A 27,110-nucleotide genomic window follows, 5' to 3' on the forward strand; every position below is an offset into this window, starting at 1 on the left:
CAATGATAAACTGTCTGTTCATCACACACACACACATATATATATGTATATAATGTTTTAAAATGTATTAAAATGACCATATGATTCGAATTTGATAATTGACTGATATATACATATATATATGCGTGTGTGTGTGTGTGATTTAAAAATCCTAATCAAGTATTGATTAAGTTATATAATCATCTAGTCTATCTAACATGCAAAAAGTCTAATTACTATAAAATCTTGTCAGTTATCAAATTCGAATCATATGGTCATTTTAATACATTTGAAAACATTTGAAAAAAACAGACAGATATTTTATGTTCTATAATCGTTTACTTTTGAATAAACCTCTAAAAAGCTCCAGTGCAAATACAGTCAATTTAGGGCTAATCCTCTTACTAATCTCCCAAAGACTGTCTCGAAGTACAGGTGCACACTGTGCCTACAAAATGCTTTTTTTTGTGTCATTTTTCTCTTGTTATGGGTTCATAAGCTGCTGCGTTTCTGTGTTTAACCGTTGGAAGTTGGGCCACGGTGCCTCGCTTCTGGTAAAACTTTAATTCAAATTCTTTAGTAAAACTGGGAACCTGGAAAGTGAAAACTCCCTCCCCTCGAGTTGGAGACCACCTCCAAACCCAGCGCAGAGCTGCGGCATCCCCACCTTCACAGCCTCCCAGACACCCTTGGGCCCCTGTAAAGCACACTGAGCATTAACACTCCTCTGCAGCTCCACCGCTTTTCACCTAAGGACACCAGAGGCTACATCAGACCAACTTTGCGACCAAACTGAACAATCAGTCGCTGTGGACTTCGGAGGGCAACTGACAGCCAGCAGGGTTCCATCATGCAGGTGATAACGTGCGCGCTGTTTACGCTCGTCTCCCTCAGCAGCGCCGCGTCGGACGCTGACTCTTGCCCGGCTGTCTGCGAGTGCTCAGAGTGGAGGACCCACACCATCTCTTGCTTTGACATTGATATCCTCCCGAGGTTTCCAGCAAGCACAGAGACACTGTGAGTAGGCGTCCGAAACGCAGCTGCAAAAGTGATTCTGCTGAGGGTTTTCTTTCTTTTTCAATGTATTTAGGATTTAAAAATTGCCTTTAACCCCGAGGAAAAACCATTAGCCTACACTACAATAACACGAATATTCCTCCAAAGTGCACGCATGGGGATTTGGAGGCCATCTGTTGCTAAGTGTTTTTCCCATTTTCAAGTATCATTCTGTTAGTCGTCTGTTATTTTAAATCACAAGTGCTTAAGTTGTGTGGAACTTGTAGCCTACAGTTTTCCTAATTTGGTATGAAATAACCAATCTTAACACAACTTAAACATGACATAGATGTTTTTTTTTACATACAACTTTCAAGGTTATTTTTGGAACTATACAACTGCATTGGTGCAAAGTTATTCAGGTTTATTTTTTTAAAGATTTCCTAAACCATCGACCCAACTTTATATCCTGATATCACACAACCCATGGTTGTAACGTATGATAGCAACATACCATTCATTTTCTTTTTTTGCTATTTCTGCTTTTCTGAGTTGTGCTCTGATGACTAGAACGCCATATTTTTATTGAGCAAGCACCCAGCCTTTATTTCCTCGAGTTCATTTTGCTGTTAATCATTCAGGCTCCTGTTGTCTTTTGAGGAGGAATATAATGGGAAAATCTAGTGATTTTTTTTTGCTTCTTAAGGTAGTGACAAACATGCCTGACCAGCCCTGCAACTAGAGATGAAAATAGAGCGAAATAACAAGGCTACCTCCTGACTTCAGTTTCTTCTTCGACCTATGCAAACTGTCGCACAATTACAACCAAGGTGCTATAGACGCGAGATATCGGACTACGGTGAAGAATCACAGTACCTCCACTCCCTCTCCCTCCAGTATTTCCAGTAAGAGCAAGGTACAGAGAGGGGTAATATTACTGTCAGAGAGGGCTGCGAGGCATCATTATTTTCATCATCAACTTTCTGGCGACTTTCCTTTTTTCAAACGACACACGCCTGGTGTGTAAAACTGAGGAAAATGTGTCCATAAGGTTTTCAGAGAGTCCAAGGGGACGTATCCACATCTCTTTTTTGTGTAACAACAAAAAAAATCCCACCTTGAACTTCCTAGATTAATTATAAATGTGCAAGAAAATACAGAGAATTGAGCAACTGAAAGAAAACAATGATCTGGCACCCAAAATATACGTCCTACGAACTGTATAAACACCAACATGATGTCATCTGTCAGGACCTCTGAAAAATGTAGCAGGGCTTTTGCACGTTCCAAACTGCTTAACGACAGAGAGAAAATTATGCAATAGAGAGCAACCAGTGATCCGTGATCTTGGCTGATGGAAACATACCCTTTAGATGGGCTCTTTGGTGTGGAAACATCATATTGGAAGTGTGAGAAAGGATATTTCCCTTTAAATCAGCACTTGTGAATGTTGAGTGCAACTGTGCTGCGTGGACGTATAAACGGATCAATCTGTCGGCGTTGTCGTGGAAATAACTAAACAGCTCCATTTGCTAATACAGCCCAGTGAAATGCAATACATGCAATGACACGGGCCACTGTTGGTTATTATTCCGCATGCAACCCCAATTCCAAAAAAAGTTGGGACATTATGAACAAAAACAGAATGGAATGATTCCCAGAGCTCGTAAGTCAATATTTTATTCGCAATTGACTTCAGAAAGAACAGCGAATGTTGAAGGTGAAACATTTGACCATTTCAGTGTGGCACTCACAGCAAATATCTGTGAACTGGGGTAAACCAGTAACTGGACCTTTGGGACGGGATTGTGCCACTCTTTTCAGATATAAGATCTGCTCAACAGTCCTGAATCTTCTTTGTCATATTTTGCATTTCCTGTGTTGGTGAAAGGTCTGGGCCGCAGGCAGGCCTGTCCAGCACCCAATATCTTCTACTCTGAGGCAATACTGTTGTCATAGGTTGGAGCAGATGGCTGCCCCCCCGAAGGTTTCTTCCTTGGATGGGGGATTGAATCGAAGAGAAGCTTCGATGCAACCTGTTGGTTGCATTTTTTATTTTTAGTTGGCTTGGTATGAGTTGGACTAATTTGGAATTTAATTAATTGGATTTTGATTGCATTACAATTATTGGAATGTAGTTGGCTTGAATTGGACTGTATCTTTGAAGTGCCTTGAGACGATATTTGTTGTAATTTGGCGCTATATAAATAAAACTGAACTGAACTGAAGAATTGATGTCTGTGTGGTTTAGCATTGTCTTGCTGAAATATGCAAGGCCTTCCCTGACAAAGATTTTATCTGGATGAGAGCATGTGTTGCGCTAAAACCTGTATAAGCCTCTCAGAACTGCTGGTGCCTTTCCAACCGTGTAAGTTCCCAGTTCCATAGCCACGAATGCACCCCAAAACCATCAGAGATGAAGGCTTTTGAGTGCAGAAGACACTGCTGGATCCTGGATTTACAAAAAGAATTTCAGAATTTGATTTCCATAGGTTACAGAGCCTCTTACCATCTGTACTTTGGAGTGACTTTGCCTCTCTAAGGTGCTTTTCTATTATGAAGCCATGCTGTTGTAATAGATGCGGTATGTTGCTTAGCATTGTAAAGCTGAAAAATGCAAGGCCTGTCCTGAAAAAGACTGACTGGATGGGAGCCATTTCCGAGTCTTTTGATGATATTTTGTACAGCAGATGATGAATTAGATCATCTTTGCAATTCTACACTGAGGAATATTGTTCGGAAATTGCTCCACAAGTTGGACATGCACTTTTCTTTTCTTTTTTCTTGCAAATTGCTTAACCTCAGAAATCTTTACTCCTGAGAGACTCTGCCTCTTCAAGGTGCTCTTTTAATACACAGACATGTTACTGTTCCTGTTGGTGATTACCCTAATTGGTTTAAACATGTTCCTCCAGCAGTTTCTTCTTACTACCGCTTACTTTTTCAGTCATTTGCTGCCCCTTTTGAGATATGTTGCTGCCATCAAGCTCAGCGAATATTTAACATCAAACAATAAAATGTCTCACTTTCTTCATTTGACGTCTTTCTGGTGTTTTATTGAAAATAAAGTATTGGTTTGTGAGATTTGCAAATAATTTCAGTCTGTTTATGTTTAGATTTTACACAGCCTGCCAACTACTTTGGAATTAGGGTTTTATTTAGAGAGACACTTTCCAGCCCTACTCTGGTATTCTATGGCTTGCGATGTTAAACTATACCAGTATCTAGAAGACATTACCCATCTCTAATACACTGTGGGCATACATTAAATGGCCAAACTATCACTTAAATCAACTTGTTTCTCTTTCACACAAAGCCTGGGCGTAGGCTTCACCAACAATAACTCGAGCTAAAGAGCATCAAGCTAAAGAAAAGGTTCTGGGCTATGTTGTGATAATCCTCATTCCTGCCTTACAGTTTATTGGAACATCTCTTCATCCTTGAATTCCAAACAACACTTTGCATTGCCTCCAACAGCACCCATCACATAAAATTATCTCCTGATCACTGCTTCAATTCACATGTTCACGTGCCTGGAGTGTTCCCTACAATTTCCTCACATTCCTGCTCAAAGTTTACCCAGCACCCTTCAGGAGGATAAAAGACATGAAAGCACGCCACCTTACACTGTCAACCTTCCCGATAAAAATATCGACCAAATAAGCCAGAAATAGAGTGGGATGTTCCAGCACATGAGGCGTGAGGAAGTTTGATGTTATTGTATTCATACAGAGGAATGATTGACCCCATTGGCTTGATGAGGTCAGTGGGGACTCAGACTACTGCCAGGTCCAGCTGTGAGTTCAGTTGTGCAACTGGCTTTTCATTGTGTGGCTTCTGACTTCTGCTAAAGTTGTTCCACCTGTTGGGTTGTGATTCTGTCAACTAAATATCTTTTTCTATTCACTATATCGACCAAAACACCTCTTTTATTCATATTTTGCTTCCAAGGAGCTGGACATTGTCATAATCTTTTAATGTGGGCTTAAACAAAACTTTTCCAGGCTTTCCGAAGGTTTTTTAAAGCTTTTCTTTGGATAGTGGCAGCTTTTTTTTCTCATTCAGTCTAAGCCTTGTACTTGACCATTTTCCGAGCGATGTGTTTGTTTCTTGGTTACGCTATTTAACACCTTTGAATCATTCAAACATAAAGAAAGTTGTCCTACTGAAGAGATGAGTCAGTGTTGTGTATATAACATAACAGACAGCGTAACAACAATGGTCAGAAGAGATTACTTAGCAAAGAACCAATTTTAGATTGTATAGATGATTTGTTACTAGCAATCTATCACAAAGATAAATTGTTTGTTCCCATTTCTTCTGTCGTACCTGGGGAAATTTTCAAAGACAAGACAGGTTGACTGATTTTTCCATCAACAAGTTTATTTCCAAAGAAGTATTGGCCAAAATCGAAGTATATATCTCAACAACATTATGTGTAGTGTGTCCGAAAGGAATTTGAGGAAACTGAGGAGACAAATGAAGGACAAAAAAAGAAGTGGCAGGTCTGAAATCTATCTCCTGTTCACTGAAGCCTCATCAGAAATGGTCTCCATGGAAGGGTGGCTGTCAACAAGCCATTCTTAGGGAAGGGGAAACAGGGAGAAAAGGCTGAGCTATGCCAAATGACGAAAGAAGTGGACTGAAAATCAGTGGCAACAGGTCTTATGGAGGGATGAATCCTCCTCAGGGCTTGGACCTCAACATTATTGAAGCAGTGTGGGATCATCTGACAGAGAACGGAACAAAAGGCAGCCAACATCCAAAGAAGAGCTTTGGGATGTCCTTCAAGAAGCCTGCAGAACTATTCCTGAAGACTACTTAAAGAAACAAACAAGAGCATTCCTAAGAGGTTTCAGGCTGGGTGAAAGAATAATGATATACCGACTCTCGCTGTCTTGTGCTTGATGTCTTTATGCAAAGCTAAGTTCATCAACTTAAAAATTCATGAAGAAGAGTGATAATCTCGTCTAACTCTCAGAAGCAAACTAAATAATTAAAACTACTATTCTTTGTACAGTTTATTTAGTAAAGAATTGTGGAGACATACAAATCAAATATCTCCTTCATTATAATCATGCAAAAAAATCAAATAAAATTGGCCAAATCACGTAAATACGCTGCTCTAATTCTGCTATTGACATAATAGTTTAGTTCAAATATATTTTGTGCAGGAAGACATGCAAAAGTTCTTTTGGTAAGACAAAATGTGAATGCAAAGCAGACATCTGTGTGTTTCTCCATGTCGGTGTGCACATGTGGATGGTTTGGAGTACTTTGAGTGTGTGTGTGTGTGTGTGTAGAGGTTACTCCATGTGTCACTGGGAGTCAGAGAGGTGGAAAGGAAAGCACAGACACGCTAAAAAGCCTGCGTAGCGTGACACCCTCCTACGTCTGGACGATGCATTCAAATACAATATTTACCTTTTACAGCACATTTCTCAAACACCCAGAGAGTTCCATTTGAGAATAATTAAGAGGAAAAAAGACTTCAAGGGGAAAAAAGGGGAGGGGGGGTAGCAGTTCCAGTCCTTCAGAAACCTCAGAATTCCTGGATTGGAGTTCAGACATGTGATAACTCATGATATTTGTTGTCCCTCAACCTTTAATAAAACAGACTGAATCCTAATTCTGTTTCCTGGATGGTAACAGATGAGCACTCACGTAACAAAGTGGGATGTCGACCATATTTGAGCTGTGGCCGGGTTTAATGGAAATGCTGACAAATTCCCAACCATTAATTTTGTACCAATACATTGGTAATGGAAATTGTTGCTATTACACTCTGCTAATACTTTTATGGGTTTATGTGAAAACAAATAGGAATAAGTGTGTTTATATATATGTATATATATATATATTTAAAACAAGAGAGGCGTTTACACTGACTCTCTTTGGAGAAAATGTAGGTTGAAATTTGTTGAGGAATAAGAAACTCACCCGCACTACCAGTTGCCATAGACCACATCTAAAGGAGACAGAGTTCCCAGTAAACACAGCTATGTTGTAAATCCACTGCTGACACCAGTATGAATTACACGGCCTCTCGCCACTTCAAACTCAATTCCAAACTTGATGGGTTTCTATGGTTTCTATCCAAAATGACAAATTGAGGCAGCAATTTTCTTCTTAAACCTATAAGATGGGCTCATCTCTCTTCTCCCAGCTGCCCTGTGGTAAAATCCATGCTGGTTATTTGGGTTCTAACTGGGGTGTCTGGTATCAGGATCTGCTTTGTGTCCCTGTGTTTGTTTGAGTTTGTCAAAGCGTATGCAGAATGCCGTGCACCCGTCTTTACTGACTGCCGAACCGCCCATGTGGGTGTGATTCAGAATTATGGGCCAGATCTCAGTCTCTGAATTAGTCCATTGTTCCCCTGATAAACCAAAGGTACATGAAGATGGTGGCTTTGGGCAAACCATTTATTTTTCAACCTGTTTCCAAATGGACACATGGTGCAGTATTTCTAGTTGAGGCAGGATGCAGTAGAATTAACTCTGTCTGTGTGTCTCTTGAGCCAAGAATACAACACGACAATCACACATGTGGCTACCATCTTAATCCCTTTCCTGAATTACTTTGTTATGATTCCTAAATCCACAGCGAGATATCCAGCAAGATCACATGAAAGAAATACCACAACTTTAAGGCAACATTGTGGGAGATACAGTGCCTTTATTTGCCTTTGTTGCAACAACATAAAGACTACATAAACTGCATAAAACAGATGGATGTAATAGCTGTCATGTCAACTATGATTTGTTGACATGACATCTTTGGCACTGTGTCCATTTGATAATAGTTAATCAAGAATTATTAATCAAGATATGAAGCTTCTTAAGACCATAAACATTTAATGAAAATGTTTTCTTAGGTCATCAATCAGTTGAAAAGTAGGGTCATTTTCCTCAGACTTTCTTAAAGACGATGCAAACAGATTTATTTTGCAAAAACAAGAGTTGCCCCCTGCTGCCCATTATGTAGAATACAGGTTGAAAACACTTGCAAATTGGCTCAGTTTTTTACACAAGTAACCATGTCCAACTTGTCATCATCTCTTCCTGCTCTCAGTGTTTTGTTTATCAAGAGAAACCATCCTATGGTATCTGCTTCAAACTTACTGTACAGAAATGAGAGCAAAAACCCAAATTCCCATAAAAATAAAACTCCACAGTGTCCACAAGTAACACTTGGTACAGATTTACCCAGAAGAATGTGAAGGTCTGTGATTCAGAATGAAATGTCCAACTTTCTCTGTGTCTTGGTGCATGTGTCTTAAATTAGAACATAATGAAGAGTCCATCTACACCTCAGGCTTAGCCCATGATTTGGCTTACCGAGCAGTTTCCGCCTCTTCACCTAACCTCCACTGGAGTTCTACACAGTGATTTTTATATAACAATGATGTAATCACACCCAGACATTGTTTGATTTGGTTTCCAGCTTGGATCCAAGTAGCCTACCTGCTTTTGTTCATATTCCGAGAGAGACTGTCTGTTTCACTGTTCCCTTTAAAGAAACATTTAATCCTTTTTAAACCAAAATGTGTTTATCTTCAACTCAATGTCTTTGTTCTTATAAAAAAAAATTATTTTAAAATCAAGAATTGTTGGACAAACATACCCATAAAACATTCAAGCCATAATACTCGTACTACGCTTACGATTACGTGTTTGGTAGTTATGGTTAGCTTAGTAGCGGTGAAGCAAAAGCTAGCCAGACTGAATCAAAAAAGAAAAAAGATGCAACAACACATCACAAAAACCACAACAAATCACTACCTAAAATGCTATATAACTTCTTTTTTTTTGTTTGTACAAAGATTTTAATGTGAAAACAAGAATTGAAACAGGCTGATGTTTATGCTAAGCTAAACCAAGCTAACTGTCCTCTGGCTCTGGTTACATATTTTAACAGACGTTTCAACAAACTCATTTAACTCAGTAAAACTGGGTTTTGTTTTACTAAAATGTGAGCCTATTCCTTTGAAAATTTTAAAGTACCCTTTCCTGATGACAAAATGGTGAGTCTGGGTCCAACTGGCAGAGGAGATTGGTAATGTTTGTGTGTGTGTGTGTGTGTGTGTGTGCGTGCGTGCGTAAGCGTATGAGCATGTGTGCTTGTGAAAATGTGACATCTAGAATGCTCATCTCTATGTTTTCTTTAACCAGATGGCTTTTTGAGACCCGTCTGTTGTCAGTGCCAACAGATGCTTTTGCCAGCACGATCAACATCTCAAGAATGTGAGTATTCTCAATTGATTTAACTTGACATTATTTAAAGGGCCAAAAAAGGTGTGAAGATTTTGCATGGAATCAGATATTGACACAACATCAACTTATAAACGAGTTGATCTTGCACAAAGTCGTCGCTAAATTGGACTCTCACTCAGTCCAAGAATGTAGTTTGCAATGTGTTGGAATGTGAGCAGAGGATTAGTATTTCAGCTTATGGATCAATGTTGTTTATCTACTTCCTTGGCAGAGCAATTCAGATTATCTCAATAAAGTCCTTTTTTTTCTCTCTTTGCCCCTCTGTCCTACCTCAAATTTTCTTTTTTAACCAAATCAAAAGGTAGCCAGGCACATCCCATTTGTCTCCCACCTAAGCAGATGATATCCTCTCTGTTTAGTATGACCACTGGCATCTGATCACCACTGAAGAAGCTAATGTGTTCCTTTTCTAAAATGAATGTTGGTCCTTCAACCACAGCAAGGTTTGGGCATTGGTTGGCTACTCCAGCAGAACCCTTTGAGTATGTGGTCATTTTAGAGTCCCAGTAGAGGTGCGATCTCTGCGTCAAGGTAAAATATACACTTGAGTTTTGTTCCTGAAGTGAGTCCAAGTCACACATGAGGGGAAATGAATGTCAATGGGCAGTTTTCTGTGAGTCTCAAGTCCACATAGCCAAGTGTTTGCCTGACTCTCTGCTCACTGTCCAAATGAAAAGATGGGCGTGACAGAAAACCAATGCAATGTCACTCTGACTGCAGAATTACCTCAGGTGAGTTTCATTAAGAAGGTCATAATAAGTATATATTTTAAGAATTTTTTTCTGACGAGTAAGGAGTTTTTTAGATTGATTTGGTGCAAAGTTCAAGATTTATTTTAAGAGCATACATGTTACCAAGTAATAACAAATGGGAGCAGAGTGACTGATGACTAGGTAATCTATACAGGAGGCGCATGCCTGTAAAATTACCCGTGACTTTGGAAGCTTTAAAAAAGGTAGAGTTATAGATTGAGGGAAGTCTTGCAGACTTTAGGATTGTTTTTAGAAGCGTGCACTCGAAGAGATTTTATAAAAGTATTTTATTTTCGATAAAGTATCTTCATTCTTTAAAGGTCACAAGCGGAATAAAAGTAATTTTTGTGTATCAGAGAGACAATTTGTTCAGCAGGTCTGGTTTAAACTTCCTTTGTCCCTTTTAGATATATATCAGTGGATGTGAAGCTGCAGAGGCTGGAGAAGCACTCGTTTAACAGCCTGAGGAAAATCACCCACATGTGAGTAACTAAAGGAAAAGGGCACACTCTTTATTGATCTTTATTGATTAAGCTGTTCCATTTGCTCTCTGGAGAAGAAAAAAAAAGCTTCATTTTGAAGCTTGACAGCAAATGGAAGCAGGCAAGAATCACATCAGGTGCTTATTTCTCCCTCTCAACACTTAATGCTCCTCATCAAGGTGGTGCTGAGCAGTTTTTCTATTCTAAGCAGAGAATTACTAAAAACTGAATTGATAAGAAACCTTTTAATTCATTTAAATAACTCATTATGAACTGCATTCCTGCTAAGTTCAGTCTTAGAAGCATGTGAGGGAAGAGAAGCTGCCAGCGTTTAAGCTTACCTACTCATCTTCTTCATACCCCAGCTCTTATTAAAACGGCTCAGGGGGAAAAGTCTAGCAAGGTGTACTTTATTCTTAATTAATTAAGGGATAAAAATGTATGGCTGAGTTCCCTGCTGGACCACACACTTCCCAGCAAAACACCTCCTAGCACCTCAGATATTCTTGTAAGACTGTCTGCTTACGTGAACGATTTGTCCTAAGTAACAGCTTTCTGTGACACAGCAATTTGCATGCAAGTGTAGCAATTTGAAAGTGACTATGAACAAGGCCTACAGCAAAAAGTCTGACATGACCTGAAGCGTCACTTGGTTTTCATTTCTATCTTAATTATCTTTCCTTTTTAGCTGCTGAATTCCAGATTTCAAAATTACAGACAGAAGCAATAAATTGAATTGCTAGCTGAGGGTTGTATCTGTGCTCTGAGGTGTATTTTGGATCTCTGAGGCCCATTTGCCACTGATTGGTGCGGTGTAGTTCCATACATACAGTGAGATAATGGCATCTCTCTCAGGTTTCTTTCAGGGTCAGACGCAAATTAATGTTCTGCTTCCTGCTGGCTGCTTCAGGCAGACAGCAGCTGTGGATCAAGGACCGCAGTTGGAGCTAAGAATTCAAAGGGGGCTGGGAGAAGTTTGAATTGTGCCACCACCAATTGAAGCCATCAATTTCACGGATTCTTTTTTTTTTTAGTGAAGTAGAATTACTGCTAGAAGATCCTAACACCTAACTGGTAATGTGTGATTCTTTTCCATTGCTAAAATCCATTTCATTGCTATGTTCAAGATTTTCAATTAGCAGGGATCGCCAAAGGAAATGTAGGGGATTTAGGCCAGTTTTAAACAGCTCATCCTCTCCTTTTCAACCATTTGTATTGATTTATACAGTATTTCACCATTTCATGTTTTACTGTTGGGTCATTCTTATTTATCTTAGTAGCTTTACACCCTGTACACTAGATAAGAATTCATAGTAACCACTTATGATTGTCTGCAAGGTCTGTGTGACATATGTTTGCTAATTTGCATCAGTCTGAGAGGGCCAAAAAGGGTCCCTTTGACTGTGTGTAGTTCAAAAATTTGTAACTGTGCTGACCATGCACGCAAACTAGATGCACGTGCTACTATCAAGGAAATAGATAAACAGGCGCAGAAGAAGAAGAACAATATGGACGTTTATTTGAGGAAAGGAGTCTGCATTTTCCAAACCTTTGTAATGCTTCATTAAAAGAGTACAAATACTGTAGACTGATTGATTGCAATTGCATAGAAAACTTCAGCGCAGACGATCATAATAAGTATGAATACGACCAAGTGCTTGTCTGTAAGTCAAAGTGATCTTATGGCAAAGCAGATATGTAAGATCCCACTTTCGGCACACTTTTGCTTGCCATTTATACATGATTAAAAGTTCACCTCAAAAATCAGGTTTAGCATATCATGAGCAAAATAAGATGTGAGTGCTGTCTTAGGATTTCGCCTTTGAATCTACGGAGCAACACCCAAAGTCTTAGCTAGGTCAGGTCAGACAGTTTGTATTTGCTACATAAATTATTATAACTTGCGGGTTAGGGCTATGTAGCATGCGCTGTGTGGAACAGATGAAATGAGAAGCTAGCAAGCTGAGGAGAAGTGAGTACAGGTTAGGAGACAAAAGCACACAGTGAGAAGCTTTCTCCCTTTTCACCTGTGGAACAGGAGCTAACCCCGGAAGCCACCAGATGCTGGATTTCTGATCTAGATAGGATCAGATTTTTTATTTTTTATTTATTTATTCATATGCACAATGATAAAAAAAACAAGAATTTAATTAAATAATGCCCAAAAGCAAATAATTGTGCAGGAGAGTAAAAGAAGCCCAAAGGGCTTATGTAAAATCCTCCCCCTCAGTACAAAATCATTAAAACAAATCAAAAGGGAGAGACACAAAGAAAGGACACAAACAAACAAACAGATGGAAAATATACACATTTTTTTTGCCTCGATAGAAGATACCTCACCAAACTAGTCCTAAAGATTTTGTAGTTTGTTTTTGTTATAAGTTTAAAAGACATATCTAAAGAGTTCCAGAGTTAGCATGCTAATCAGAGAGGTAGCAGTGTAAACATAGCAGAGACAATGCCAAGCGAGAACTTGCGCCCTCTGCAAGCCATGCTCTCCTAACACTAGTGGCTTACTCAACAAGTGATCATCCGGTCAGCTTTCAGCCCGGCTGAATTTTTGTTCTGCAAGTTTCCAGGCTATTCCAGAACTACTATAGCTGCCAGCTTTCGCAAAGACTGAGCTTCCAATAGGCTCACTAAGTGCTGCTGGTCTTTGCTTGGCCTTGGCTCTGAAGTGTGTCGCTAATATCCTGAACTGGACAAGCTCTGGGAGCACTGGTCTAGCTAGCAGCTCTCGAGTTAGGCTGGCTACTGCAGCTAACTACATCTGAATTGCTGAAAGTACAGAAAGTGAATACATTACCATCATGATACATCCACATGCATGCAACCTTATAGCATTAATTTGGCTTTCTTAAGAATTGCTCTCTAGTTCAAACATGTATGGTTGCAATTCATTTTAGTTAGATTTTACCCTAACTCATTGTTTTTGGTTTTACTTTACAGTTTCAGATTAGTCTTATCACTGTCATCAACCTAAATCCAAGCTCTTACAGCAGTACAGTAAATAAGATTAGCAACTATCCTGCAAACGTAGTATGTAGCTTTTAGCAGCTAAGAAACCAGATGTTTTTTTTCAGGAAGTATAAAGCAGAACCAAAAACAGAGCATTAATTTTACATATACAGCTACATTTTCCATTCTACATATCCCACAGCTTACTCTACCACTCCCAATTGGCAAAAAAGAATTTGACCAAAGTTACTTTTTTTTTTTGTCTCTCGATTTTTTTTTCACTCAAACATGCTGGTGTGTGTTTTCGTCTGTGCTCGGCAGGGCTATTTCCTCTATGATGATGATGGTGCTGTTTACATTGGCACAAGGTACCAGATCCTATTTTTCACTAAGGCTGCTTTCAAGAGCGCTAACCTTTTCAAACTCTCTGGTTAACATGACCAGCCAAAATCTACATGGCTGGGCAAAAAAAAGAAAGACCACCCATACAAACGCAAACCTTATCAACAAATAATCCAAGTACAAGGGTTATCTGTCAAATCTTCAACACTGCTCTTTGAACAACTGTTTATAATTAAAAGAACTGCAACAGAGATTCAGCAGTTCTGTGCCCCACTTGACAGATCATATCATGATTGTATTTCGCTGACATCTGACAATTCAGTTTAAGAATTAGCTTAAACTCTTGGAAGACAAACCTCATCCACCCAGGGACTTTTCTTCAGACACCTTGCAAACGAGTTGTCTGAAGAAGGGCCAGGATACATGTTCCTGAGAACCACATGGCTTCAGATAGCAGAGAGAAGTGTTTACTCTGGCCAGCGAGGACCAGAATAAACATGCTAATGAAATACTAATTGGACTTTGCTTCCGGTCCTGGCTGTCTGCAACAAGTTTCCCTTCTCTTGCATCTTGGCATTCGCCTTGCTCTGTTCCCCTAAGCAGGTGTGAGCATTGTGCAGTGTGTATGTCACATGTCACTCACGGCCATGACACTTCAGTCTTTTGCTCGAGCCCAGAATGAGCTTAAGTTTAAGGGTAAGTGCATTTCCAGTAGCTGACACCTCTTTGTGCTTGTTCTTTCAGAGAGATTCGTAACACAAAAAGTCTGACGTACATTGACCCAGAAGCCTTTAAACATCTACCAAACCTCAAGTACCTGTAAGTATTTTTCAGAACATATTTTTCTCTTTTAGAATTAATTTCAATGACATTGAGATTTGGGGTGATTCCTGAAACGGAATCATTTTGATAGTGATATTGATGTGCTCGTTGTACTGTATCTGACAAGCACGACTTAGTCATGTTTCAAGCAAAACGGTGGAGCCAGATACTTGAAACATGGTAAGACATGTGTATCTCCGGTGCCCATTAACTATCCATCCTTCCATCCATTTCCTATACCTGCTTAATCCTTTGTTCGGGTTGCGGGGGGATTGGAGCCTATCCCAGCAGTCATCGAGGTACACCCTGGACAGGTCGCCAGTCCATCACAGGGCGCCTATTAATTCCTCAATTATAAAACTATTTTCAAAAGTAAAACTCGGTCATTGACTGACTTTGGATTTCATGAAAGTTGTTGAGGTTGACTGAATGAGTGACAGTACTGACTTTGTACTGTACTGACTTTAAATTTTAGACGCAACTGAATGGGAACAAAGACATATACGTCTTGTTAGATTCATTTCCTGAACAAGGTTCATAATTATTTCCATTGTTTCAGCTAACACTTCCTTTGTTGGGGCCATGTTTCTTGTGTATCAAATTCTAATTTAGATCCACTCTATCTGTCCCCAAGGGATAATTAAAAGGAACTCAGCCAGGTGAAATGACTTGTTTTAGAAATGGCGATTCCATTTTTTTTTTCTAGCTGAAAACTATGTCAATCTTAATCGTTGGTTTTTTTTAGGTTTGTTTTTAAATTATTTCAAGTGGGACCTGATATGTGGGGAGGCTGCAGCTCAGGAGGAAGAGCAGTCACCAGTTGGAAGGTCGGTGGTTCGACTCCGGCTTCCCCGGGTCAAATGTCGAAGCGTCCTTGGGCAAGACAGTGAACCCCACGTTGCCAACCGATGCATCCATCAGTGTATGAATGTGTGTGAAGGAAGCACGTAGTTATGCATTGACTAAGACGCACTGTATGAGTGTGTGTGAATGTGGCATGTAGTGTTAGACTCTAACTGACCTTTAACAGTCTAATCTAACAGACTAGAAAAGCGCTATACAAGTACAGTCCATTTACCATATGAATTTATTGATCTCAATGCCGTTATTTGTGCTGTTTACAGATCCAGTTCTTTATTCCTTATTGCTTTAATAATTCTTAGCCCAATTTTCTCAGAGGAAACAAGTGCACAAGATAGGTTTTCAGTGTCAGCAGAACTGCTAACTGCTTTGGATCTGAAATCTTAAACTAAATAAGCTTTGAGTTAAGTGTCAACTTAATACAGATGATGTGAATAACAGCAGTAGAGCATCAAATACAAGGCACTCCTGGAAACGAATCCAGTGTTGTGTAGAAAGATGTTTCAGCATGTTCCTAGTAAAATACCATTTAGCTGATGAAGACTAAAGCATGAAGCTGCTAGTCTTAAAAGTGCTTTTATCACTTTTTCACCTTCCTTCATGTAATGTGCCTTACTTGAGACCGTTTCTTTATCTGCCATGACTCCATTTTTATGGCAGCATATATAAACAGCAGACTGAGATGTCACATGGCGAATTGGACAGCTTTACAGTTCAGTACTTTTCATATGTTTTGTATGCTTTACTTTTTTCAAATGAGATACACATTATCCTTTGCCAGTCTCTCTTCTGGCCTGGGCCAGTTTGACTCTGAATTAATGTATACATGCGGGGGAAATTCAACTCCCAATCCCAATATTCTGGGTCTGTTACTGTGACTTAGAAAATTTTGTATTATTTCCACCAGATGTACTGTTAACATGTATTTTAGAAGTCCAGTCCTAGTCAGACTGACACAGTAATTCCACTTGACTAAAGTTGTGTAAACATACTGACTAGAGGTTTTTTTCCCAAGAGGCCCAAGCAAACCAAAATCTAAAAAATCCTACCAAATCACTGGTCTAACACAACAGAATAATCTAGTTGAGGACTGAATCGCTCCTGCATGTATGTGCTCAACTAGACTTAAATGGGCCATGGTATTTGTACATACTCCAAAGTTCCATGTTTGTGCTTTTTTTTAAATTTATTTTCTTTTATAAAAACAGTAAAGTCTATTTTAATACAGCTGAATTTCAACTAAAGCTGCCCCTGTTTTTTGTCAGATGGATACAAGGGTCAGAAATTCGATTGAAAATCACCCCCTTAAAGGGGAACTCCAGTATTTTCAAACCTAAACCTTATTTCTGGCATGAAATACGTTTATCTACTCACCAAGAAAAGTTTGGCGAAAATCGGCGTCCATCAGAAGCTATTTAGATAACTCGTGATCGGCGTATGTCCATATAATGGAGTGAACAGGGCAGGGACGATGCAGCCTCTAAATAAGGCATTATCTGTCTTTATTTCATGCTAGAAATAAGGTCAAGGTTTAAAAATACCGGCGTTCCCCTTTAAGACTACATGTCAACTTGTTTCCAGAGCGTTTCCAGACTGTCGCTCTGCTCTAATAAAATCCTTTTTTTAACCACGCCATCTGCAACACCATTCATGCAACCTAAAGAGTCGAGCTATTAAATTAGCTAGGCTCAGTAAAATAATTATTGAATGAAAATCACGGCAGTTTCTTGTTTCTGAAATTCCCAGAATGCCCCTCGCCCCAACTGAACTGTAACATTGGTATTGTAATACCCATCTTGTTATTTTTTACGTTTTTAAACATGATTGTTTCTTTTTCACTGAGGGGGATCTTCAACACTGGCTTGACTTTCTTCCCGGCTTTGAGCAACATCCACTCCAATGACATGAACTTCATACTGTAAGTTGTTGCCTGCTTGCTTACAACTGCCAATTTAAGCACCGGCAGTCAATCAAAGTCAGCTGGGAGTAACTCCTGAAGTACAGTTCACATATAAGCTTGTAAAGAGCATCATTTGCCATTACCTGCTCTTTCCTGCACTATATTTTATACTTAAGGAACAGGAAGATGAATCTGCTCTTCCTCTGCAAATGTACTCTTTAGCCTTTCATGATTTTGTCAATTTGTCAAAGTGAAGAGCATCGAAAGACAGCAAAAATATCCGACAGTTACGTGTTTTTGCTTCTTTAGAAGATTAGCAACTGAGAAATGTGGTTCAACTTTTGGGAAATTCCAGTTCCACCGACAGGGCCACTCTCCTCAAAAATTTCATCGGGTTCGATTGATATATTAGATCCTACAATATGTGGTTGCAAGTGCATTTGGTCTGCTTCTCCGTGTCCGATCGAAAAGAACTGCAACCACAGACACATTTCTGTGTTGGCAGTCACTTCCTTTATGTGCCAAATCTAATAAATGTTCTTACCCAGCTGTAATACTTGAGAATATAGACATCAACACCACATTTCTCCCCATGCTTCTATCCAGTGAAAGGTCTATATTTATTGAACTGCTTCATTTCCTCTCTGTTCTATATCCTCCTTTGCAGGGAAATTGTTGATCATCCCTACATCACAGCGATCCCGGCCAACTCGTTCAGTGGCATCACAAGCGAAGTGCTGACAGTGTGAGATATAGGACCGGAGCGACACACACACACACACACACACACACACACACAACAGCAGGAGCAGCTGCACATACATTCTCTAAAAAAAGAAGAATTCCCAAAAAACCTAAGGCAAATACATGAATATATGTATACAAAGGAAATGCTGATAAGATAAATACTTTAGTAACGCTGTACCATTTCTCTGTTAACTTTGGTCTTTACCTCTAAACCTTGCCAGAAATCCTAGAATAGTCCCTACTAGAAATGTGGACTGTCCAGCATGACTTCACTTTTAAAACATGTCCTCACCCTGACCTCACTTGAGTCTTACAAGAATAGCAAAAACAAGTACACAGGCATTGACTCGCACAGCGAGGCACTTGCATGTATGTGGTTAGCTTTGGGACAGCAGTAAGTGGGGTAAATGTTGGGTAGAAAAAGCCAAAAAATTACACAGACAGAAAAAAATCTCACCATAAAATAGGAAATAAGTAGTCCCCACTTAGCTCTGTCACTCTTGCGGGGAAACAAACTAAAGATCAGCACATGGAAAGCATTTACATTCAGTGGCTTGTTTGTTACACCAAAAAGAGAGCATTTTCCTGTTAAACGTGTTTTTTTTTGTTGCAGCATGCTGTATGGAAACGGCTTCAGAGAGATACAACATCATGCCTTTAATGGGACGAAGTTAGATCAAGTGTAGGTATTTCTCCTTTGTGAGCTGAAACTCTGTGCTTGATTCATTTGATTTGATTTAGTTAGAGATATGAAACGGTCTGGCATTTTGGGAAATACTAATATTCACTCTCTTACCGTTCTTATCTTTTTTTTTTTTTAAGAGACAATTTCAGCAGTTTGTAGCTTTTAAGCTAATATGAGGCTAAGCTAGCTTGGTGCTGGCTCTATCTTTATTTTATTGACAATGAAGCGGGATGAGCTTTCAGTTTCAAAGCTTGTTTAGAGATTCCAGAGACACTGTTTTATTATATGCCATCGAATCTCTGGCGCTGGGACACTGAAAGCAGTCTATTTAGAGAGCTTCCATCTTCACGTAAATTAGGTTACTCACCATTTTGCCTGGATTAAGCCATTACTGACATCTGGGATGTGTATTTCTTTACCCCAAATTACACTGCATAAGCAAAAGGATCAGTCGGTTCTCTGTGGGCCATCTCATATGTACTCAAAAATGCCGAAGCCCGGCTTCTTGATTAGTAGGACGGAGTTCTCAAGGGAAAATGTTTCCAACAGTGAATAACAGGAAGCCTGCTTTAAGAGTTCCCCTCGAACATATACTCAGTGACGCTGTCTCCGAGACGAGCCCCATGCTTGTTTATTTAATAGTCTCATTCGTATAATAACGAGTCTGTGAGGATTCCTCATTTTTCTCGCAACATGTTTTCTTCTCTTCATTTCACCCTCCGGTCCAGAAAAACCCACATAATCAGGATATGAGGTATTAATGACATTAATGTAAGACCCCTTACTTCTTTTACAACACCTAAACTCAGCTCAGGGTTTATAAGAGTCAGATTAAGCCATCGGTCTGTAACTAGTCAGTCTTACCACACGGGTGTTTGTGTTGGCGCCTGATCTCCTCTGAGAGGAGAACTGATCTCAGCACAGCCTGACCAAGACAAACACACCCCTCACAGGTCTATTATCCTTATTAGATTTAAGGGATTTGGGGAAGATGTGTATGAGGCTGCAGCATGTTTTAAGTACACCTTTGTATCTTATGCTGTTTAATTTGAATCAACAACATACAGAAAGTGATGCCTTTTTCCATCATGCCCCCCACCCCCACACAAAAGATTGAATAAACGCAGAAATATGCAGAGATGAGGCTTGAGCCTCTGTCTGACTGAAATGTGCAGAATAGCTTTTCTTTTAATGAACTTATACATGTGCTTTCCTGTCCAGTGACCTCCACAGGAATAAGTATTTGACCAGAATGGATGACAGGGCTTTTACAGGAACCATCAGTGGCCCCATGCTTCTGTAAGTGTTTGCTCTCATCAACCGTTTGTACTTAACACCAATTAAACACACTTCTACTTGTCATGATTTGATTTAACCGAACGTGTCAAAATCCAATCTTGAAATATCACAGGTTCGTCACGCTTAGCTTGAGCTGTAAAACTTAGTGTTTTAATGGAAATGCTGTGCAAAAAAAGTGAAATCAAAACGAGTTTAGGGACTAAACGATGATGTACAGAAGTCACACGACTTACGAACACACACCCAGGGCTCTTAGAAGAACCGTTCCAACTTCTTAGTTTATGTTGTCGGTGCTGCTCTTTGTCAGCAGGCTTTCTGTCTGGTTTATCTCTCGGATTAAAACAGACACCATAAGAAAGTAATTTTATATATCTTAGTAATATAATATGTCTTACACTTTAAGATTAAACAAATTACAACAGCACACATTAAACAGTCTTATCTGTAAAGTGAAACATTGGGAAATACTACCGATATACTTGCCAATAGACTCTGTGGCTGAGAGTTAGCGCAGATAAATGATCAGTTTTTGAAACAATATTACACAAGTGATGTAATGTGTTAATAGGCTGGCTTTCGAGGTGCTGATACGGAGATTTCGCAAACTTAGAGGAGAGCCGTGCAAGCTTTTTCCTGTTTTCAGTCAGTTTTATTAAGGTGGCTGCTGTCTGTAACGTAATATTCATAATAGAGATTGATATTGATCGTCCATTTACACTCTCAGCAAGTCGTGTTTATTTTTTCATATTTTTTAGAATTCTTAAGACTTTTCTCACATTTTTCTCTCCTCAAACACACCACCTGCAGCAAACCCCCAATGGGGGATATATCGATAACCAATAGCCCTGTATTAGTAATTACTCGCATTGTGTCAAGTTACTGCTGCCTTTAACAATGTCCTCATTCATAATGTGCAGACTAGGTGACACATGTCTGCAAGACAGGATAGAGTAGAGATCATTCCCTCACAGCTGCAATGAAGTGACCAGGAAATCTGTGTGCAAGCATGTGATGAGGGAACTTCAGATACTGGGCTTCATATTAAAGGATACTTGATGCCCGCACGCTTTACCACGGCTATCTGGTTGCCGTTGAGGCTCTAATCGAGCCGTGAAGTGTTGGGTTAGGTAAAAAAAGTCTTTTTTTTTGTGCAGGTCATCCTCTGTTCCACCGAGGAACATGTCCTGACTGAGGTCACCTTCATGAGGTCATGAGCTAAACATCTGGAAATGACAAAATCAGACTTAAACTCACAGGGGCTGCCTTACACAATGAGCCCCACGAGAGGAAAAGAGAGCACTGGACAGAGAAGTAGAGAGAGCAAATGGGACTAAAAATGGACAAGCTCTTACCAAATATGAAATTGCCTGCTTGTGTTTCTATTATTTGATCAAATTAAGCAATGACTTAGAGCTACGATGGGTCAGAAAACTAAAGAAAGCAAAGGAGAACTTGGACTCTGCTCGGTCCCTGGAAGGGGAGAGTGTCCAGTGTGGGACACTGGAATGTCCTGATAATGGGATCACACGGGATGTTGGTGTGATTGTCTCCTTTGTCTCAGTGAGGTTTGCCTGGCTTTGGCATGATAGCCCAAGAAATACCGTATGTAATTACTTAAAGATGAAGGACCGAGGAGTTCATGCAAGGAAACAGATGGAGAGTGTCACTTAATCCATCTCTCGGCTCTCTGGTCTCACTGTGTCTCGTACTTGCTTATATGCCGACGCTTAGTGGTCTGTTCTATATCATGACTTGAGCCCCTTTCTTCATATTAGCATGCAAATACAACGACTTAGGGTAGCCTGGTCTGAATGTTACAATGTGATTCAGTCACATGTTTTGACCGGTTCGTGTTCCTTTAAACCCCATAGTTGTCTTTTGTCTGCCAACACAAATACAATACGACTAGCACTGAGCAAAAAGACTTGTTTTAAAAAGCTGTAATAGTAAAATAGTGTGAGAGCAAAATGCACTCCAAACACAATTATTGGCATCGTACAGTTGTCTTGGCAGAACCATCCATCAGTCCTTAATGGCAGATTTTAGGTCTTTCCAAAGGTATTCAATAGGATTTAGGTCATGTCTCCTTGCCAACTAGTTTAAAACAGTCCATCCTCAACCATCTGTCTTGCTGTTTGGTCTGTGCTTCGGGTTGTTTGGCACCAAACCAAAAAACTTCCCCTGAGACCTTGTTTCGTGAGACTTGGTAACACATTTCACACAAAAAAGCAAAAATGATAATAAATTAAAAATATTGGATTTCATCATTCATTTGGAACATCCTGTGTTTTCAGTACCAGAGGCTGTGAAGAGGCCCCACAGCATGACATACCTCCACCGTGTCTTACTGTAGTGTTCTTTTCCTTGTGGGCTTTATTTCATCACCTATAAACAATCGAATGCACTGCATTCCCAAAGAGTTCTACTCTGGTTTGTCCGTAGAGTGTTAATAAAGAGAGACTGGGACTCTAGTACGACTATGCCTTTTAGTGGTCTCTTTGTGCGGCAGATGGTAGGGGCTGACACCACCAACTCTGGTCAGTGTAAAGCTCTTAAGATGTACGAAGTACGTAGGCAAGAATTATAAAGCTCATGGTGGATTTCCCTTTTTCTACGCCAACGTTTGCAGTCTCTTTGTCGAGTTTCACTTTAGCAGAATGTTAATGATTGAATTTTTCTTCACCACTTTCATTCCGTGCCTTGATTTCAGAGACGTGTCCCTGACGGGGGTCTCTTCCCTGCCCACCACAGGCATGGACTCTCTGCGGGAGCTGAAGGCGCGCAACGCCTGGGCTCTCAAGAAACTGCCGCCCATCAAGACCTTCAAACACCTCACCATCGCCAATCTCACCTACCCCAGCCACTGCTGCGGCTTCAAAAACCTCAAAAAGAAACGGGGGTGCGCTTTCCATCAGCTCTTGATTTTGTAATTGGCGTTTGAGCCTACAAGAGACCAACAAGATTAAGTGCGTGAATGATGTAGGAGTCTTAGTATTTCATGTATTTGGATGATACACAGTCAGGGGAATCAGCTGCACTTGTACGGTGTGGATCTTGGCAGAGATTGAAGGCGCACTGCCATGTTTACCTATAACCTCTTACAGCGCTGACATAATTAGTGTCACTCACCACTGTTATTGCAGGAAAAAGGTTAAGTCAGACTAATCATGACTCAAAACTGGATTTCCATCTCTTCATCTGGATATGCAGTATAAATGACTTAATTATGCTTGTGAAGTTTGCAGCCAGCTATGAGTTTGTTTTTGTCTTACTTAGAGCTACATTATTATTTAATGGACTCAATCTTCTGTACTCGTCTGCATGTGTTTTTCAGTTTTTTGGAGTACATCATCTGTAACCTGACAGCTTTCTACGACCAGCATCACAAGCGCTCCGTGGGGCCCCTTCGCATGCCTTTTCTTCAAGGCGACAGTGTTGTGGAAACGCCTCCAGACCAGGAGCAGAGCGACGGAGGTCACAGAGAGTCCCAGCAAGACCTGAGGAGAGAAGACTTCCGTGGCAGTCTCCACTACCACACCTACTTTGGGGGCCAGCCAGATGAGGAAGTGGGTTTCGGAGAGACCCTCAAGAACCCCCAGGAGGACAACAGCCAAGACTTTGACAGTCGCTATGATTATGTGGTGTGCGAGGAAGGAGAGGAGGTGGCGTGTGCACCAGTGCCCGACGAGTTCAATCCGTGTGAGGACATAATGGGTTTTGGCTTCCTGCGAGTGTCCGTGTGGTTTGTGAGTTTGCTGGCTGTTCTGGGAAATATGGTGGTGCTCCTCGTGTTGCTCACGAGCCACTACAAGCTCTCAGTCTCCCGCTTCCTCATGTGCCACCTGGCCTTTGCAGATCTATGCATGGGCATTTACCTCTTGCTCATCGCTTCCGTGGACCTCCACACACGGTCCGAATACTTCAACCACGCCATAGACTGGCAGACGGGTGCCGGTTGTGGACTTGCAGGGTTTTTTACAGTCTTCGCCAGCGAGCTGTCCGTCTACACCTTGACTGTGATCACCCTCGAAAGGTGGTACGCCATCACCTTTGCCATGCGGCTGGACCGCAAGCTGCGTCTGCACCACGCGGCAGCCGTGATGTTAGGTGGCTGGATCTTCTGCCTGCTACTGGCCCTGCTCCCGCTGGTTGGGGTGAGCAGTTACCAGAAGGTCAGCATCTGTCTCCCGATGGACACGCAGTCCACAGTGTCTCAGGTCTACATCTTGTCGGTATTGGTCCTGAACGTCCTGGCTTTTTTCGTCATCTGTGCTTGTTACGTCAAGATCTACTGCGCAGTGCACAACCCTCACTACCGCTCTGGATCCAAGGATACAAACATCGCCAAGCGCATGGCTGTCCTCATCTTCACTGATTTCTTGTGCATGGCGCCCATTTCTTTCTACGCCATGTCTGCCGTGCTAGATCGGCCCCTTATCACCGTCTCCAACTCCAAGATTTTACTGGTGCTCTTTTATCCCCTTAATTCTTGTGCTAATCCGTTCCTCTATGCCATCTTCACTAAGGCCTTCAGGGGAGATGTGTTCATCCTCCTTAGTAAGGTGGGCCTATGTCAGCAGCGAGCACAACTCTTTAGAGGTCAGACAGTCTCATCAAAGGGCAGCTGCGGGACTGTCCAGGTCCGAAGAGAAAAGGTTAGGAAAGGAGAGAGTGTAGGCCAGAATGACGTGCCCATCCACCTGAAAAGGTGCTCGGGACATGCCTACAACAAACCAATCAGCCAAAAGTCAAGCCCAGAGGAGAGCCAGGGTGTTGACACGTGAGTCGAACACAAGCTTGAGATGGCAAAACGAAACAGGTTCAGGTGGGAGAGAAGAAGCCTCGAAGTGTTCCTGGACGATCTGTTTGGATATTTAAACGAATGCTCCGATATTCTGAATCTGCTCTCAGACAAAGTTCAGCTGTTTTCACAATTTCGGCTGTGACGATTTTACGGTTCCAGTTGTTGGAACGTATCAAGTGTCACTGAAACACGAGCCCAACTTCATCTCACTCGTAGACTTTCGCATTCAGTGGAAGGAATAGAATTATACAGATATTACATTCAGGAAAAGAGCAAGGGTAATAGTTCAAACACATTTAACAATAAGCAAACTATACGTTATCTTTATTATATATTGACTCCAATTCAAATGATACAAGAAAACATAGCACAACGTCTTGAATTTGCAATGATATGATGACCTTTCTGGGGCACATTATGTGTGATGATTGTGTTGTAGGACAGCCTGCTGGCTCAGTGCCGTTCAACAGTGTAAACTTACCCAGTTTAAGATAATACAAAAATACATTATTTCTTTTTTCCCCCATCAGATTAACACTTGTGTCTGATGTAAATATGCAATAACGAATGGAGACCTATGGACGAAAAAAAGGACTTTTTTTTTTGTCTATTTTTCTGAGACTTAAATGTAAATACAATGGTGCGCAGTATGGTTCAGAGTTTGGCTGTGATGTTAGAAAACAGATAAAGTACCATTACAGCACAGGTGGACTGTGTCAGTGTGCTTTTTATTTGTGGCATAAACCTGCACCAAACTGATGTATTGCTTAGAGTAATAAAATATGTCTACGTTAGTTCATTGTTATTTTTTTGTTAATTTGACCAAATACGGTCTTTTTTTGCGCATTGATCTAGAAAAACCCATTCTAACGCTACCTTATCTTATCGTCTCGCAGGAACATGCGATCCAATTGCAAAAAAAGTAAACACGAGGCATATTTTCAATATTAAGTTTTTACAAATCACACACAGGTATGAAAATCACAAATCCATACGGTTCAGGTCGTGCCTCTCCTTTGGAATGTCATGGTTGTTTTTCTAGCACGATCGTGATGTTTTTCCATGCTTCTACGGAAACTGGTGACTTATACAATCAGGGGAGATAGCTCTGCTCTTGCTGGTAGAGCCTAAAGCAAATACAGCTGACACACGTGTGGAGCTGCTGCAGCTTGTGTGATATTGAACTAATGTGCGTTAAAGGACACCCTCTGCAAATAGCAGCGTAACATCTGGTTAGCATTTAATCTGCGAGGTGACGCTTTCCTCTATCTACAGATGAACAGGAGGGACTTTCCAGGAAAGAGGGATCATTTGCGGACCCGTATGATTTTGTTTGCATTTTTTTTTTTTTTTTGCATTTCTGACCAGATTCCTGCACAGTTTGGAAAAAAACCTGTGCAGCATTCCCGGCTCTATACCACTCTGATGCATGAGTGGATGTGAAGTGTCTAAAACCTCAAAACTGGAAGGACTTTCAAGTTGAAAGTTGGAAAAAAAAAAAAGAGCTGCATCAGTTCACATTGTTCCAGACTGGAGTCGCACTGTAAATTCCAACCTCATATTCAGCGGGATGATTTCCACAGCTTTATGATGCCCAATCACCCACTGACAGCATAAGAGCGTGGTGTGGACCGTTCAGATCCAAAGCACACCGAGCCCCACAATGACGGGCCTGGCTGCGTTTGTGAGGGCCTCCCTCCCCCCCGCTGCCACTTAACATCAACTCACAGGTCAGCGGTACGAGCACGTCGAGGAGGATAAAAATCAAAGCCGCTGCGCTCATGATGGGTTTCGGATCATGATCCATACTCGCACTCGCAGAACTGTGGGTAGGGCTCATGGTCCAATTAATAGACAGAGCTGAGCAAACCCGAACGAGACTCCGACTTGATTTATTTGGACATTTTTCTTCTAACTCGTTCTCAGGCCTCAGTGATCATTCCCCTCCTGATATTACAAATAAAGCCCTGTGTGAGCTGTTCTTCAAATAAGCAGGGCAGAACCCGACGATGCACCTCTCCGACACCAGATTAGGTTGCTAAACTCCAACACGGTGGGAAAAGAATGATGAAAAAGGGCTGTTCAGAGACACCAAGGTTTCCGTTACAAGATCTGGAGTCGCCGCGGTCACTCAGAGGAGGTCGAAACCTAAAGTATCTATCCAGCTCTTGATCTTGGGAACATAAAATCCCTGCATTTATGTCGTCATA

General features: G+C 40.8%; 1 protein-coding gene across 1 annotated transcript; it reads left to right on the forward strand.

Moving 5' to 3' along the window:
* The first annotated feature begins 672 nt into the window (after positions 1-672).
* On the forward strand, positions 673-25,667 carry tshr (thyroid stimulating hormone receptor). The gene is made up of 10 exons (XM_072362425.1): positions 673-996; positions 9,147-9,218; positions 10,408-10,482; positions 14,527-14,601; positions 17,309-17,383; positions 18,033-18,110; positions 18,726-18,794; positions 20,019-20,096; positions 22,807-22,995; positions 23,431-25,667. Exons 1-10 carry the CDS (start codon positions 830-832, stop codon positions 24,878-24,880), a joined length of 2,328 nt encoding a protein of 775 aa, XP_072218526.1. The 5' UTR covers positions 673-829; the 3' UTR covers positions 24,881-25,667.
* Positions 25,668-27,110: the final 1,443 nt, after the last annotated feature.

Source organism: Leuresthes tenuis, unplaced genomic scaffold (assembly GCF_036924035.1).
Source record: "Leuresthes tenuis unplaced genomic scaffold, fLeuTen1.0.hap1 SCAF_13, whole genome shotgun sequence".
Classification (NCBI taxonomy): Eukaryota; Metazoa; Chordata; class Actinopteri; order Atheriniformes; family Atherinopsidae; genus Leuresthes; species Leuresthes tenuis.